General features: G+C 44.0%; 1 protein-coding gene across 2 annotated transcripts in view; it reads right to left on the bottom strand.

Annotated features, from left to right (window-relative positions):
* The window catches only part of sema4c (sema domain, immunoglobulin domain (Ig), transmembrane domain (TM) and short cytoplasmic domain, (semaphorin) 4C), a 111,217-nt gene that overhangs the window by 44,472 nt on the left and 49,995 nt on the right, over nucleotides 1-16,750 (bottom strand). For both annotated transcript variants that reach the window (XM_080498785.1, XM_080498786.1), the window contains one exon: nucleotides 7,850-8,050. In XM_080498785.1, coding sequence (XP_080354911.1) covers nucleotides 7,850-8,050 — 201 coding nt within the window. The remainder of the gene's footprint in view (nucleotides 1-7,849; nucleotides 8,051-16,750) is intronic.

The following is a 16,750-nucleotide window of genomic DNA, read 5'->3' as shown; positions in this document are numbered from 1 at the left end:
GGGGGGGGGGGGGGGGGGGGGGGGGGGGGGGGGGTTGAGAGAGAAAGAGGGAGTAAGGTTTCTGGAGGTCAGAGGGCCGACTCTTTTCCACTCTCCTTCTCCTGGCTGCCCCCCCCCCCCCCCCCTGCACTCTATCATTCTTTTTCTAAATCAAGAAGCATGAATTTGCTTTGGCTTTCCTTTAAAGATGCAGGCCTCATTTGCTGCATCAAAGCCGGCGAGACTTTTCAAGCAAAATATCACATTTCTCCTGCCCTCTTCACCTCCTACTCTCTCTCTCTCTCTCTGTTTTTGTCGAACCACGGCTGCTGCGTTTTGTCATGCCCCAGGCTCTCCGGCCTCTCAGCCGAAGAGCACACGTATGTGATTGCTGGAGCGCGTGAAAGCAGGGGACGAAATATGGTGTCTGAGTGAAGACGCCTTGAAGGAGAGCGGAGAGACGGTGGCCTTATCGGGTGACCTATGTTCCACAATCAATGGAAACGGGCCGGGTTGAGGGTGTGAAAGTAGCTTAGAACAACATAATGGATGCTACAATCATATGTGGCCAATTCGGTATGAAAACACAGCAGAACCAGACGGGTCGGTCATAGAAACAGAGGACAAGAGACAGAAAGGCAAGAGAGAGGAAGGACTAATAAATCCTTTTTTCTTTTTTTTTTTTACATATTTCTGAAGAGGAGCAGACACAACACAGACCTGAGTGGAGACAACTAACTCAAACTGGCCTCACAGCCATGCTGTCAGGGGCAGTTTGTAAAAATGTGGATAAATCAACCACTGTGGGAGAAGTTTTTCACTGTATTTTGCACCAGAAATTAAAATTAAAATTGGTTTCATGTTGAGATTGCAGAGATTATTTTGCTGGTAATTGTTTGGTTTTGCAAAAATAGAAACATTTTTATCAGGTGTACTTTATGCCACGACAAACAAAAATCTTCAAAATTGTAATTTAAAGCTAATTGTGGCATTTATTTACCACTCAAGATAAAAGTATTTGTTGGCCCTACCTGATATATGCATTCAAAAGTTTTTGCTTTGCATTGATTGGGTTTATTTATGCTAATCTAACCATTTTCATGGTAACTCATTGCCTGAGTCATTATTGTCACATCAAATTGGCTAATTGTCTATATTTTTGGGTTATTTTTTACATAAAATGCCCATCAAGGGTTTGAACAACGACCCAAGGTCAAGAAGCTCCCACTGCGCCACCAGGAGGGTGTAGATCTGATGAAGACTAGTGAGGTGTCTCCTCACTTCAGAATGTAAAATGCAAACTATATGATACGTGAGTAAACGTCCTCTCATCCCATTCATCTCAGTCATGGCAGAATCTGCACCAATATGTGGTTAGAAACACTGATTAATGAATTCCGCGGTTCTCACTGTCACTGGGAGTTTGTAATTAGCCGTCTCCCTTACAAAATAACTTGATCTCACAGGGACTTCCTGTTAAAATACAGGTGAAATAAAATGTCACTGAGCATTACATCACCTGGACTTCAGTCTTTCTGGCTTTGAAAGACGTATCATCTTCCGTCGCTCGGTCCAAACCCTTGATGATGCCAACAACAGATCAAATAGCAGCAGCCAAGCTCGTTGTGAAAGCGAGAGCGACCACCAGCTGACAGAGAAGTGACAACGATATGGATGATAATGTTGAGATAAAGACGCCGTTGGCAGTTTATTAGGTGCAGCCAGATGAAGGCAAACCGGTCCAATACGGCAGGACTGCAATAAATCATGGTTTGATGTACTCCGTACTCAGCGGTGCTAACATTTTGAGAGAGTTTGAAGCTTTATTAATGGTTTTCTGCGTCTATTGACAGATTCCTGAGGTGTTTCGTGAACGTGCGCTGCAGATAATGGAGGTGCGTCGTCGCAGATCGCACCAGAGAGAAAGTAATCAGAATGCTTTTCCCTGAACTGCACATATTGGCCACAAGAGCATCAGACTGCCTCAGTTTCGTACTTTTGTTATGCAGACATATACACTGCATGTATATAATCTGCAGCTCAAAATAGCTCACAAGAATCTGGCGATTTAAGCCAGATTAATGCTTCAAAGCCAAATGCATGCGGGCTTGACCCCGGAGCATATACACCAGCGTCCTAAAGCCATTGTTTGCTTTTATACTGTGTATGTGCACTGGTGCGTCGACATCACTCTGTAATTACAGTGCAGGAACACTAGTGGGCGGCGGGGCTTCTCTGTCGCTCTGTACTTTGTGTACTCCCTCATTTCTAACCATTGATTGCTAGCTTTCACTGAGCCAGTCGTGTTAATAATGGAGGCTGATGAGCAAAAGGAGAAAATAATGCAGAGTGAAAGAAAGAGAGGGTAGAAGATGGATAAGCAGGAGTCAGGAACCCGTTTGGGACTGGAACTTTACCTGCTATGAGATTTGAATATTAGATTTTGATATATTGAACAAAAGCATAATAAAACACTTTCTGTTTTGGCCAGACGGAAACAAAAAACGACACACGCGCACAGAGAACAATACACTGTAAACATTAATTATGGGAGAACACAAGACATTCTAGTGGACAGACAACCGAGCTGGAATGTTATTACGGTGACTGTCAAAATAAAACTACCAAGACCCAGGAGAATCTGGACTGGGAGTCATGACAGGAGGAAAACATTGTTCTGATCGTCCAATTACTGAGCATGTGCAGGGTACATCTGTGCTTTTGTCTTCTTTTTTTGAATCTCAGAACTTATGGTGTTTAACTAGTTAGTACAAAGCCAAAAATATCACTTTGCACTACTTTTAGTGACGTTTGCTAAAGTTTCCAGGGGATTTTGAAAACTAATGAAACTATCTCTTCATGACCCACTTCCCAAGGTTTGGGTCGTCCAGTGACCAGTGGGCTCGAAAATGAGTGTAACAAACAAGTGAGGAACAATTTAAACGAACTAGTTCTTGGCTTTTCTCAGAAACCTATAGACTGGCCCTATGTGGGCGATGGAAAAGCTTGTGTAAAGCATAAACATGACATATTATCCACATAAAGGGAAAATAAATCCAGATGCAGGAACAATGTCAGTGATTAGAATGAGTGGATGTGAGAGAAACATGAAAAGTATGTAAATTTACGGCACTCATTAGCGGCTCTACGAGGGCCATACATAATACGTGTACATAAAACGTCTCATTAGAGACGGCAATGACTTTCTTTTTTACCCTCCTGTGCATAAATGTGACGAGAGACTGGTGAGGGCTGACGGCAGCCTAAAATGTGAAATGTCAGCACATGACTTTAAAAAGTAAGAGAGAGCAGAGAAGTGGACAGATAGATGGTGAGGGAAAGAGAGACAGGATGTTTGTGTTTCTTCTTCTGCAGACCCGTGTAAGCTTCATGTAATTGCAGGGTGGTAGTGGGGGTGGAAGTGAAGGGAGGGGGGTAAATATTATCTCTTCCACCATCTCTCGCCCCTCCATAGCCCAAACACACGCACGTACACACGCACGCACGCACACACACACACACACACACACACACACACACACACACACACACACACACACACACACACACACACACACACACACACACACACATACACACACACACACACCACTCCTATACTACCCAGAGCTCCAAATCCCTCAGACTGCCAGCCTAAGCAGTACACACACTCACACACACACGTATAAACAAAGGGGGATTAGATAGGCAGATTCACACACGCACGCGTGCGCACACACACGCACACACACACACACTTTTTTCCACCCCTCTCCCTCGACACAACCAGGTATAAACACATGTGCCCTCCATGACCCCATATTTTCTCTCACTCTTGTTTTTCATTGCCTGTCTTTTTGTGTCTGTCTGGGATATTCACCACTGCACACACACACACACACACACACACACACACACACACACACACACACACACACACACACACACACACACGCTGATATGCAGAGGTGCAAAATGAAGCACTGAACAATCAGCGGCGTGTGTGTGTGTGTGTGTGTGTGTGTGTGTGTGTGTGTGTGTGTGTGTGTGTGTGTGTCCCTTTTTTCCTGTCCTTCACCTCCTGAAGCTACTTTTATGTACTTTTAAAGCGGTTAGTGACTGGCCTTTCTCCCTCCCTCTCTCTCTCTCTCTCTCTCTCTCTCTCTGTCTGTCTCTCCAGCTATTTTTCCATTATAACTCTCCCTTCTCTTTTCATTTCGCTCCTCTGCACCGGTCCATCCCTCCCTCTTACTACAGCTTTGTTTTATTTTCCATTTCCCCTCCCTTCCCCCCTCGTCCTCAGTCTCGTCCATCCATATAAGTCATTTAACTCGGTATTGAGCCTGAAAATCTTTTTTTTTTTTCAAACCGAGTAGAGAAATCTGTCAACGGGGGAGATGATTCCACTTGAATTAGCTTCCAATCATTATGCTTTGTTTCATAACTCCATACATTTTTAAGTGCACTGAAAAGATGACCCTGGTCTGGTGTCTCGACACCAGGGGTGTCAAACGTAAGGCCTGTGGGGCCAAAGCAATAGACAAAACATTGATGTTTTTCAACAAATATCTTAAGATGAGCTGGACTCAACATAAGACATCGAGATGAAATATCCGTAATGCTGTGATGGAAGATGACGATCTCAAAGCTATGGAAGCAGCCTCATTGCTGTGGAAGTAGCCTCAAAGCCGCGCTGCCAGGGGGAGTGTGTATAAACACACATTTTACCAGTCCGGCCCACTCAACATGAATCCTGCTCAACTAAAATGTGTTTGACACTACGATTGTCTGCAGGCCGTGATTTGGGTCAATTTGGGTTTAGCTTTTGTCACGATGTAGCATTTCGCCACAAAGCTCTCGTCGCCTTGTTGATTCCTCTCCTCCATAGATCCCGTGTCCTTCTCTCGTGGCACAACACTGACGACGGTAGCGTGGCGACATGAGAGGGGAAAACGGGACTGTTGGGATAAAAAAGGAGGAAGGGGGGTGTTGGGTGGGTGTGTATGGGTGACAGCGGCACAAGAAAGCAGCTTTTGAAATATCCCCCAAACCCCACCGCCACTGAGCCGCCGCCGCCGCCGCCGCCGCCGCCGCCACCGCCGAGCACCATTCTCCTCTAGAGCGGCTGAAATCGGATCCCTTTGTGAAAACGCCATAAGAGCATTTCAGGTTCACTCAACGAGCCGCGGCACACAAAGCCAAAGAAGGGAGGGGACGGATAAAAGGCGTGAAGATAGAGCGGTGGAGACGGGAAAGGACGGATGGATCCCGGATGAAAGGTGAGGGAGGTGAGAAAAATATACCTTTTCTCCATATTCTTACCTCTCGTTTTATAGTATTTTCCTAATGCCCATGAGAGAATGCAATACTTCTCCTTTGAGGGATTAAAAAAAAAAAAAAAAAAAAAGACTATTTCCCAGCTCGCAACAATTGGTATTGTTCAGGGAAGAAAGACGAGTCTGGCTGCAGAGGAGGCCGAGATAAAGAGAGCAAATACAGTTGAGAGGCAGGATTAGAGGAATGTATTGTTTTACTGAGAGTCCACGTCTTTTAGCAGAACCCAGAAATCATGCCACATCTGATATGATGGATAAAATCCTCCCTGGTTGTTGAGATAGGATTTTATATATATATATATATATATATATATATATATATATATATATATATATATATATATATATATATATATATATATATATATATATATATATATATATATATATATATATACACACACACACACACACACTTTTTTTTTTAACCCATAGCATTATCCAGTGACACATTCAAGTGCCAAGATGCATCACAATACTGTACTGGATGTTGAACTGAATTTATTTGGATGAATTATTAATGAATCGTGATTATTCACATTTAGGCACCTACTCACACACCAGTGGCGGTGGCTGCCATGCAAGGAGCTCAATGCATGCCTTGCTCTTTGACATGTGGACACAGGGAGATGGGGAATCAAACCAGCAACATTCCAACAGTCATGACTTCTGGTCCATATTGTCTTGACTTGGACTTGGTAGTTTTATAGTTGAGAGTCGCCGTAGTAGAACAGGAGTTTGCATGTTCTCCATGACTCTGAGGCTCTAGAAGGTGTTTGGATCCACCGAGGGTCCGTGGACAAGCTTGCAGGACTAATATTGACACGTCACCTCTGGTTGCTTCAACTTTAGTGACCTTCAAAACAACATCACAAACCGTCAAAAGCGAAGCCGTTGGCAAAGCAACCGTTCGCTCAAATGTGGCTTTATCAACCGAGAAGTGAAAATTATGGCATGAGCAGAAAAAAAATAAAAGCTTTTAAAGACCTCGCGGTGACAAATTATATTACCTTCACCAACTACGAAGAAAAGGTGAAACCTCCTTTGCAGTTGGTTGGAGGTATTCAGTAGAGGCAGATGATCCAGCTCTCAAACATTAGCAGGTGTTTGAAAAGATAATTACTCAAGCCTGAATACTGATAAGAATGCTCACTAAATTATAATATCTATTAGATTCCCTGTTTTCTTGTTTGCTGTATTCACATGTAACTCAAGTCTTGTTGTTTGTTTTACATATACGAATAGTCATTATTCACTGAGCTCTAAACCGCAGCATCCCAATGGTTTCTCTCTGGAGCCTCCCCAGATTGCCTCGAAGAAAGGCTGCAGACCACCTGCACAATTTGTGATTAGCCAAGGCATCGCAGCGACGCCCAACACTGGCGAACGTACAAACTCACCAAGGTCTAAAAGCAGGAGCTTAACTTTTAATTAACTGAGTAAACAAGAGAATTGTGTGCATGTGCGGTTTTATGCGGCAGATGGAGTTGCACTTCGGACTGCGTTGCATGGTTAGCATATAATCCGGCCGCCTTCGTTTTCTCTTTTGATCATTTAGAAACACCAATCCTCCTCAAATTCCTGTTTTGTTGGTAAACAACAGGGAGAACATACCAGAGATTGGTCTCCAATATCAGCTTTGAATCAAACTGAGAAGAATTACAGACAGAGGAATTCCCCTTTAGGATAAATAAAGTGCTATTCTATTCTATTCTATTCTATTCTATTCACCCCACAGCTGTGCAGCTCTATTCTCAGCATTCTATGATATTGGACTGATAATATTAGTAGAGTTAAAAACCGAGATGTGTCTATATTTCAGAAAAAGTAACTCTGTTAACTGTTGATATAAAAGACGTTAAACTATGTGACAATCTAACTCTGCGATACCGCCAATATCTCATTTTCAAGCGACATCATATGACAACACTCTTAGGCCGCCTTCACGGCAACATAACAAGTGAGAACGCATCGTTTTTGCATTTGTTTCCGAAAAGTTTCCCGTTTACCTGGGAACTTTTGCAAATGATGTCTATTTTTCAATCGAGGGCCAGCAGTGGGTGCAGACAATCAATACACTATTAACACTATAATCATTAACAACGTCTGTGCACTAACCCTGGTTGGATTGTTATTAAAGTGACACAACTATAAAACTACCACGTCTCAGGAGAACGTGGACCAAGAGTCACGACACTGTGGAGGCGAATACTGTCGTTATTGTTCGTCTACTGAGCATGAGCAGTAGCAGCAGCTCTGTCGTCTACATGGTAATGGGACAGTTTGAAAAAGCAAAGTTTTATGTGCACGAGCACCGTTGTTGTGTAAAGGCACGCCCAAAACGCAACAGTCATTTTCCCTTGTGGTCTTGTAAACGGGGTCTTAGTGTCCTGCTTGACTTTACTTGTGATTTTGAGGGAGAATCCAGTTTTGATCATCTTGACTTGAGCGATCTGCCACTTAAAGAAACCCGAAGCTGTTGCAGCCTCCTCACGTCTGCCTCCATCGTCGCTCTCCGTTCCCTGCCCACTCACCTTGATATCGAACCGTCTTTCGCGGAATCGGGTTCCAGTTGAGGCCGAGTGACTTGTCCCACCCAACCAGCAACACCAGGAGCAAGACCCTCATCCCTCCCATGGCTCGCATGTCTGCTTCCATTCGCCGGAGCTGGTGTTGAGTGACGGATGGAGCAATCGATGGGTGGATGGCAGAGCCTGCAGAGAGCGGCCCGGCTCCTGGAAGGAAGGAAAAACAACACATCAGCTTGAAGCAGCGATCCACTTCCTTTATTGGCTTTGTTGTTTATCAGAAGCTGTTCTGTCAGCACAATATTTACAAACATGCAAGTTTTGTTTTTTGTTTTTTTTTCTCCAAAAGAAGCTGCACTTAACAGATACATTTCTCACTTTCAAAACCTGGAGTATAGAAGTGCACACGGTCATCAAAATCCACAATCATGTAAAACAGGAAGCAGTTATGCAAATCAGCCGAGGCTACATGGACATGGCTGCAATCAGTGTGTGAGTGTGTGTGTGTGTGTGTGTGTCTGTGTACATCTGCCAACAAAAACAAAACAAACATTTTAATGACTTTTGGCCGTGGAGGTTATGCAGGAAAGTTTCTCGGGTCCCTCCCTCACTCTGAGCGATAATCCAGCTATCGCTACTCGGAAAGCCCAGGAACAAAAAAAAAAAAAAAAAAAAAAGCTTATCACCGCACTCTTGTCAAGCCAATTCAGCAGCAGTATATTAAGCTGGGGGTGAGTTATCAAAGTTAATTGGCACTGGCAACGCTTCAAACGCCAATGTGTTGGGAAATGAATGTCGAGGCAAGGACAATCCAATAGCACTGTGTGGTAAATGAATCGGTTTATACCTAATGAACATGTCAAGAGTGCGGCTACAGCGCAGCATTACAGTCCAATAACAGCACAAAATGATTGTCTTGTTCAGATGCTGCAGGTGAGATGGATGCATAATGGATTGGGAGGAATTGCATGTTAAAATGTCACACGCCCAACTTTGTCCTTCTACGTCTGCTTTAAATCCTCACCTTGTGCGGTTGTGTTGCCCCACGTCATTTGGGAAGAGGCGTAAAGCCACATCAAATTCAAGATGAGACATGACAGCCGGGATGAGCGACGGAGAAGGCAACGGCGAACAGCCCCTTTTTATTAGCACTTTCATTTTTTCATTAGTAAAGTCCCTCAGTGTGAATAAATAAATTGTTAAATTATGGCGGGCCGCTGTCATCAGCAGGTTTGCCGCAGCAGTCTGTGCTGACAAATCTCAAAGATCAATGGTGCCGGGGGAGAGATAACAAACACTGAAAAACAAACCAAACGCTTGTTCCTTTGCATCACACTAAGTTTTAATCGAAATTAATTCTGCACCTCTTTCAATCTAACATGTCGTTTGGATCAAAGTCAGTGCATTTCGACTTGCTGACAGCCAGAAAACAGTTGTTTCATGTTTAAATTGGATTCATCTCATTAAGAAAAACCCATACAATATAGATTAAAACAATCCGTCTTTTGAGACCCCACAACTGTGGGTTAAATCAAGAAAAAGAGCAGTTCAATATATACAACATGACAAATTAAAGTCTGATCATGTATAGATTCTAATTCTACATGTTAATACCACAGGGATTAAACTGTGTAAACTGTAATCAATGCCAGCTGTGTGCACTAGGTGGCAGCAGTGAGTTAGTGTTCAAGTCATTTTGTACCAAAAACTTTAACTCTAATTTATGATTAATGTAGCTGTGGCCAAGAAAGCCTGAGCTAACATTAAGGTGACTCCTCGTGATATATCCATAACCACATTGTTTTTATTAGTGTAAACACTTTTAAGTCTATTTATTCATTCATTTACCCAAAAAACAATATGATCAGTTGAAAAATGTTCATTCAAACACTGTGATATAAGTACATTAAAATTAGGTTGGGATTAATAAATCACAAAGCCAGTAATTAATTAAACTGTTTTATTCCATCCCATGATTAGTTTTTATCAGTAATTAATTTAAAATTGTGGTTGGAAGTTGGTCTGCCATTTTTCATCTTGCATGGACAGTCCAGCAATTCAATGACAAGCAACCAAGCAACCAACCAATGCACTGGCTGACAAGCCAGTCCTTAAATCATCCATTATTGACATATAAAACTCCTTTGAGGAAATAAACTTGTACTTAACTCCAAGTACATACCACCTGAATGACTTCACGTGCAAAATTAGTCCAACAAGTCCAACAAAACCTTCTTTGATACACTTTGTAACAACAATAGAAGTGTATGTGTGTGTGTGTGTGTGTGTGTGTGTGTGTGTGTGTGTATGTTTGTATATGTTGTTTTTTTGAACAGGCACAACTTGTCTGTCGTCTGTCCGGAAATGGAAAACGTTCCAGGCTGCTCCAAGCAAAAGCCATGAATCATCTGACCGGGTCTTGACGCGCTGCAGCCCGAACTGTGGATATTTGCATGTCTTTGTAGTTTTGACACAAGGAAACCCGGTAGAGAAGGTATAGGCGGAGAGATAAGACTGGAAACCTTCTGACAGACTTTGCTTTAAGGCATTCATTTTGTTCACACTCTTGTCGCCGACTGAGAACTGAAAAGAAAGGAGCCTGCCAGATTGCTGCTCTGAAAGGTGACAGAATGTCTTCTTCAGCAGCCCCTGCAGATTAGAAATTGGGTTACATGGCTTGATAAGCACATTGTTTGACGTGTTGTAGAGAAAACCAACAAATTGTTCAGTCCATCGTGGGGCTTTTGCTTTTTTAGGAAGCCGACTGTTTATAGCGAGACCCGTGATTATGGGTGACACTCGCCGGAACTACATTAAATGTCACTGTTAAGTGCTGGCGAGGACCAAACAGCAAAAGTCAGCTCACTTCTTAATGCATTTAAACTGCTGCAGAAATCAGAAAGACTGGGCGCAGGAAGCTTAAAACGAGCGTCTGAACTTTAACTCAAGCAAAGCAGGAAGGACAAATGAGTGATTATTCTGAGTGGTTGTGTTCTGATGAGGACGAATTATTCTCATGAGAAATCAAACATGATCACAGGCGTGCATTTACACCAAGCAGATGTGGAATTATGAGCAGTGACAGGCGACAGGGACCTTTAGCCACAACGGAACATTTTGTCCTCAAAGTATTGGAAGCAGAAAAAATGGCGGATTTCAGTTCGTTTGATCTCCTGGCCCGGGAGTTGAATCAAAAGTGGCCCAAAGAAAGAAAAGTGTCCTAAACGATCAGAGCAGGCAGAAAATAAGGGACGTACACGTTATCAGACCGCTGGTCATAACGCTATGGCTGATGGGCGACGCGTACATACACCGTGATGCTGCGGAGAATTCAAAGCTTCAGGCTCTAAATGCGGAGAGACAGAAAGTACCTTCGGTCGGCAGAGTGTGTGTGTGTGTGTGTGTGTGTGTGTGTGTGTGTGTGTGTGTGTGTGTGTGTGTGTGTGTGTGTGTGTGTGTGTGTGTGTGTGTGTGGGTGTGTGTGTGTGTGTGTGTGTGTGTGTGTGTGTGTTTGTGTGTGTGTGTGTGCCTATGTCCAACCAATGCAGCTGTTTATTGATTTAAGCTTTGAGAAGAAAATAAGAAATGGCTCACGCACGCACGCACGCACGCACGCACGCACGCACGCACGCACGCACGCACGCACGCACACACACACACACACACACACACACACACACAGGGACCAGATCATGGCGCCGCGCCGTTAGCTGAGCGTGTTTAACCGTCAGGTTTGGTGAGAGCGCTCTGGGACTCGCGGTGCCGTGCGACCAGCTTTATGGGATCGATGCTGAAGGCCTTGCTGGGCCGACGCTCGAGTGAGCCGAGAAGAGATGGAGATGGAGGGAGGGGAGCGGGGGATGAAGAGGGGAAAGGAGGGAGCGATATGAAAGGAGAAGGAGCAGTCTCCTTCAGCCCAATCCTCTGCTCCATCTCTGAGCCCAGAGGCAACCAAGTGAAGTGGACATCCTGAAGGCCGGATTAAGTGGAGCGGCGGTGGCGGGTAAACACCACACAGGATGAGAGCATGGAGGGCGAGCGCGAGAGGAAGACGAGGTGCCGATGAAGGCTTCGGAAAAGCTTAATAATCTATTATTTTTGTAGCTTTTATGCTTCCCCTTTGTCACCGCGTCTTTGAATCCGGACGCCATAAATGAAGCCGCCACTGCTCGCCAATGAAAAAACGCAGAGTGCAATCTCAAACAGAGGCCATTCTTTCATAGCGATCAATCGTTTAAACGCACTATTCAGAGTGAAATGAATGAATCTTCCCAAAAACATCTTAGAGCACATTCAGAGCAGACTTCATTTTCTAATTTTATTCACCTCGTAGTTTTGAGTACAAGAAAACACATTATATGCTTTAAAAGAATTTATTGCCTGGTCGCCCTGGAGTTTTAGTACTTTGACAAAGCAAACATTGATTAATGTGTTTTAAAGCCATTTCAGGAATTTTTCAATGTTACCAGGTTTTTAAAAAAATGGCGTTACGAAATAAAGGATTAATTCAGGCATTTTCCAGGAAACCATCAATCAGTTGTATCAAAATGTAGGTTTTTGCAACCAGACCTCTCACTTTACGTTTTCTAGAAACACCTTTAAAATTCTTTTGGAGCTGAGAAATTCTCAAAATGAAAACAGACAATAAGAGGATGAAGCTAAGGGCATTTTCTCAGTAATATCTGTGATCTATGACTGCATTTAGATGGTTATGCTGGGAATGAGCAAACATTTGGTTGAGTTTACAGTCAAATACTGAAATGTAAATATAAAAAAAAAAGGCGGAACTTTACTTTGCTTGACTGATTATCCACGAGGACTGGCGGAAAATGTAACTACACTGAAAAGAAACCATGAAAAGTAAGATAGTGTGTGTTTGGTGGATTACTGCTGAGCAGCAAAAGACAAAAAAACACAAAAAAAAACAAAACCCTGCTGAGAGGCAAGGCATGATGGGACTACAATTAAAACCTGCCAATGAAAAAAAACAAACGTCATATTTCCCTCACAGATGATCTCGCCAGCGGTACGACGAGCTTCTCCTGCACACGCTGCAAAACCAGCGGAGGAATATTCTGCACTTCAATCCATCTCCATTGATTATCTGCTAATAGCAGGAGCCAGCAGAGAAAATGGAGCCATTTACAAAACGTGCAAATAGATTAGCTATCTGCACTTCTGCTTGCTGTTTAGCTGTGTTGACTACTTCTCCTGGCTCCACTTCAATCTGTTGCTAAAATTGCGTCGCGGATCTTGAAGGCAGATCTGCAGGGATGGCCGCCGGCGCCGAGGGAGGGAATCTATCTGTGATGTATTTTGCCTTTTCTCTCCCCCAGTGGAACTCTGATGATCGTTTGGCGGAAGCCGCCAGAAGCCCGACCCCCCCCCCCCCCCCCCCCCCCCCCCCGATGACCAAATTAAGTCGCGTTGCTCCGCCTCTCACCACGGCCTCTTTAAGGTCCCGCGGCGTCGCATAACTCTGCAGGCGGCATCAAATCATCTTTTAGCTGCTGGTGTTGTTGTTGAGTCTGGTTTCGCTAACGAGCCGCGGCGCGGCTGCCTAATAATATCAGTCGGCTCCGCGGTGGAGGGCTCATTAAAACATACGGAGAAATAGGCCACATCTTCTGATTAGGTAGCGAGAGCGCCCGTCGATTTGTGTCAAGTCATGTGTGTGTGTGTGTGTGTGTGTGTGTGTGTGTGTGTGTGTGTGTGTGTGTGTGTGTGTGTGTGTGTGTGTGTGTGTGTGTGTGTGTGTGTGTGTGTGTGTGTGTGTGTGTGTTTCACGCCTATGTGCACGGGGAGGTGAGATGAGTCCCCGGAGGTGGAAGTGGAACAGGATTGTTTCTTGGAAGTGAGTGGATGACAAAGGAAGTACAAAAAAAAGAGAGACACAGCGGTTCTCATCCATGTCTGTCCTCTTTTTCCGCCTGTTGTCTCTTTTTTCCATTTGTCCTCTTCCTGTTCTTCACTTTCTCCCACGCACGCACGCACGCACGCACACACACACACACACACACACACACAGACATCCAACAACCTCTGGCTCAACCTCCACCTTTCATCTCACCTCCATGTAAAACAAACCCTGACGCTACCACCAGCACTCTTTCTTCCTTTCTTCCTTCCTTTATAAAGCCCTGTTCCCTCCGCCTTTTAATGCACGGGCACACACACGCACGCACACACGCACGCGCACAGACAAATGAAAATGCTCACACTTGCACAAAGGCAGTCTCACCTAAACGCAACAAGCTGGATCAAACGATTTCACAGCTCCTGGTTGAAAAGAGGCTCTGGGACTTTTATGCTGAATAATTCTCCTCACTTTGAAATCATATAGGAGGCCGGAGCAGCACGGGAGGATAAATGATTGGTCATGTATGGATTTCTGAAGCGGCCGATAATCAGTCTGTTAGCGAGTGAAACAGGTGTTTCTGGCAGCGTGAAAGACTCTGCAGGGGAGCAGCAGCATCCTGAAGTCAGAGATGAACACTATTTTACAGGTAGTTGAGACCATAAGCAGTGATTTATGGAAATTATTGTATTAAACATGTTAAAATAGAGATGCCATGAAATTAATGACCTGTCAATTCAACAGGATGAATTCTTGTGGCCATGTAGTTTTGAACCTTTGGGATTGGATGGATCATCGCTGTAACATCTTCATTTGTCTCCATTCTGATTATCTACATTGATCACACAGAAAACACAAGTATTTCCACCAATTTGAGATCTCCCCTAATCTCCCTAACTTGTGAACAATCGCAACATGACTTGCTTTTCACTACGTCATCAGCCCGACTGTCGTACAATAATACACCTGCAATCTCCGGCCACTTTTACACGATGTTTCATTTTGGGGGTCAGCTTACACGACAATGAAGCCACAGAAAATCTTCAGAATCTCCATGGAAACGGGGAAAAATGCAACCTTTTCAAAATGGCCTGCCTCTGTAGAAACCTTTTGAAATGGCTCTCAAGGTGGAGCATTTTTTTTTTTTAAACAAGAAAAGTTTCAACTCTGTCTTAATGGAAATAGGTCAGAACACAACTTTTTAAAAACGCTCTGGAGAAATGGGGGGACGACGTCCTGACTCTGTCAACACAGAGATGCAACTTTTCTGAAACGCTGCTACTGCCCCTGCGCACCACGGCCATAGTTAACAGTGTTTCTGCACATGCTCAGTCGATGGACAATAACGACAATGTTTCCTCCGTCGTGTCGTGACTCCCAGTCCAGATTCTCCTGGACCTGGCAGCTTTATTTTGACAGTCACCGTAATAACAATCCAACTTGGTTGTCTGTCCATAAGAAAGTCCGTGTTCTCTCATTGTTCATGTTAATCGCATATTTGAGTGTGGTTTCATTACAAAAACGACCAACAGAGCAAATTTGTGGCCTGGCATGCTAACTACTGTACATTGTTTTCAAAGCGCTGCCGCGTAAAAACTTTTCTGAAACTCGGCACAACACCTTCTTGCTTCTTGAACTGAAACTAAAGACTAAAGGTCAAAAAACAATTAAAAGTTATAAGTCAACAGCAACGCAGCACAATTCACTCCAATAATGAGGAAACCTTTCATATAAAAGGTCTATTTTTGATAAAGCGTGTGAGAGAAAGAGATCTCAGAGTCTTCATCAAATAAGAATAATTGCCAGGTGGAAGGTGTCGTATTCTGTCTATTCACAACCCGTGATGTAGAAGCGATGTGATGGTGGATGTCGCTGACACCAAGACGTGATCCCTGGAGGAAGAAGGTTTTAATTTGTGGCACAGTTTAGCTTTTTGAACCTTCCTTTCAGACAAAGCACCTGAAGATAAATTGCTGAAAACACATGAACTTTTCACACAAGAGACAGATTCACTGCCAAATTATTATTTACGACCCAGGTTCACCTAGTTCCACTTTAACGATTTCTATGTAGGTTTCAAAATGTTATCTGAGAGCCTGCGAACCCACTACTGAGCTTTGGGAGATGTATCGTACGGTAATTTCACCTGTTTCAACACATTTTCCCAGCTGATGCATGTCTGTCCAAGATCAGCCTTAAAAGACTTGGAGGACCCTAAAAATCTCTTTTGTTGGTTTGAAGCTGAGCACACAGGCAGTGAGGAAGCTTTAAGAAGGCTTTAGCTAAATGCCTGGAATATCAGTGCGCAAATACACAGTCATGATGCTTTAAAGTAAAGATCTGAAGGCTGTGGGTTCAAGCCCAGACCAAGACGGCGATGAAATCGCAGCGGAAACATGTCATGTTACAACACAGCTTTGCAAAATTGATGAAGTAAGAGAAGTCAACATGGACTTCAGCACCTTGTTGCAGTTTCTTCTTGTTTATTCATATGGTGCTGCAAAGCTAGAGTGGGGGGGGGATAACCACCACCACTTCACCACTTCAAGACAGTACTGTGAGTTGCTTTTTTTCCTTACACTGGCGAGAAAGGCGAAGCAACAGAGCTGATCCTGTGCTTTTACTCAGCGCTGAACTAATGGACCAGCCACGGACTCTCCATTGACAGTAAAACAAGAGACGCCCGCCCACACTGCCTGCACTCCACGTCGCTGAGTCCTGGTACAAAGACAGGTGGAGCCTCGAAGCAGGTAACCAGTTACTGTGAGTGTGAGTGTGAGTGTGTGTGTGTGTGTGTGTGTGTGTGTGTGTGTGTGTGTGTGTGTGTGTGTGTGTGTGTGTGTGCGTGTGTGTGTGTGCGTGTGCGTGTGTGTGTGGCCTGACTACAAGGTTCTGAAGCAATACCAAGCATGAGTGCGTCTGTGTCTAAGTGATAGCATTAACTAGCATGTCTGCAGAAAGGTGTAAACAAATGCGAGCCGAGGCTTTATGCTGACTGGCTCACATTAAAGAGTGTTTATAGCTGCGTGCGCGTGTGTGCCGGCTGATTG

Source organism: Blennius ocellaris (assembly GCF_963422515.1).
Source record: "Blennius ocellaris genome assembly, chromosome: 7".
Classification (NCBI taxonomy): Eukaryota; Metazoa; Chordata; class Actinopteri; order Blenniiformes; family Blenniidae; genus Blennius; species Blennius ocellaris.
Note: the sequence above shows the minus strand (reverse complement) of the source record. Positions and strands in the feature narration are given on the sequence as shown.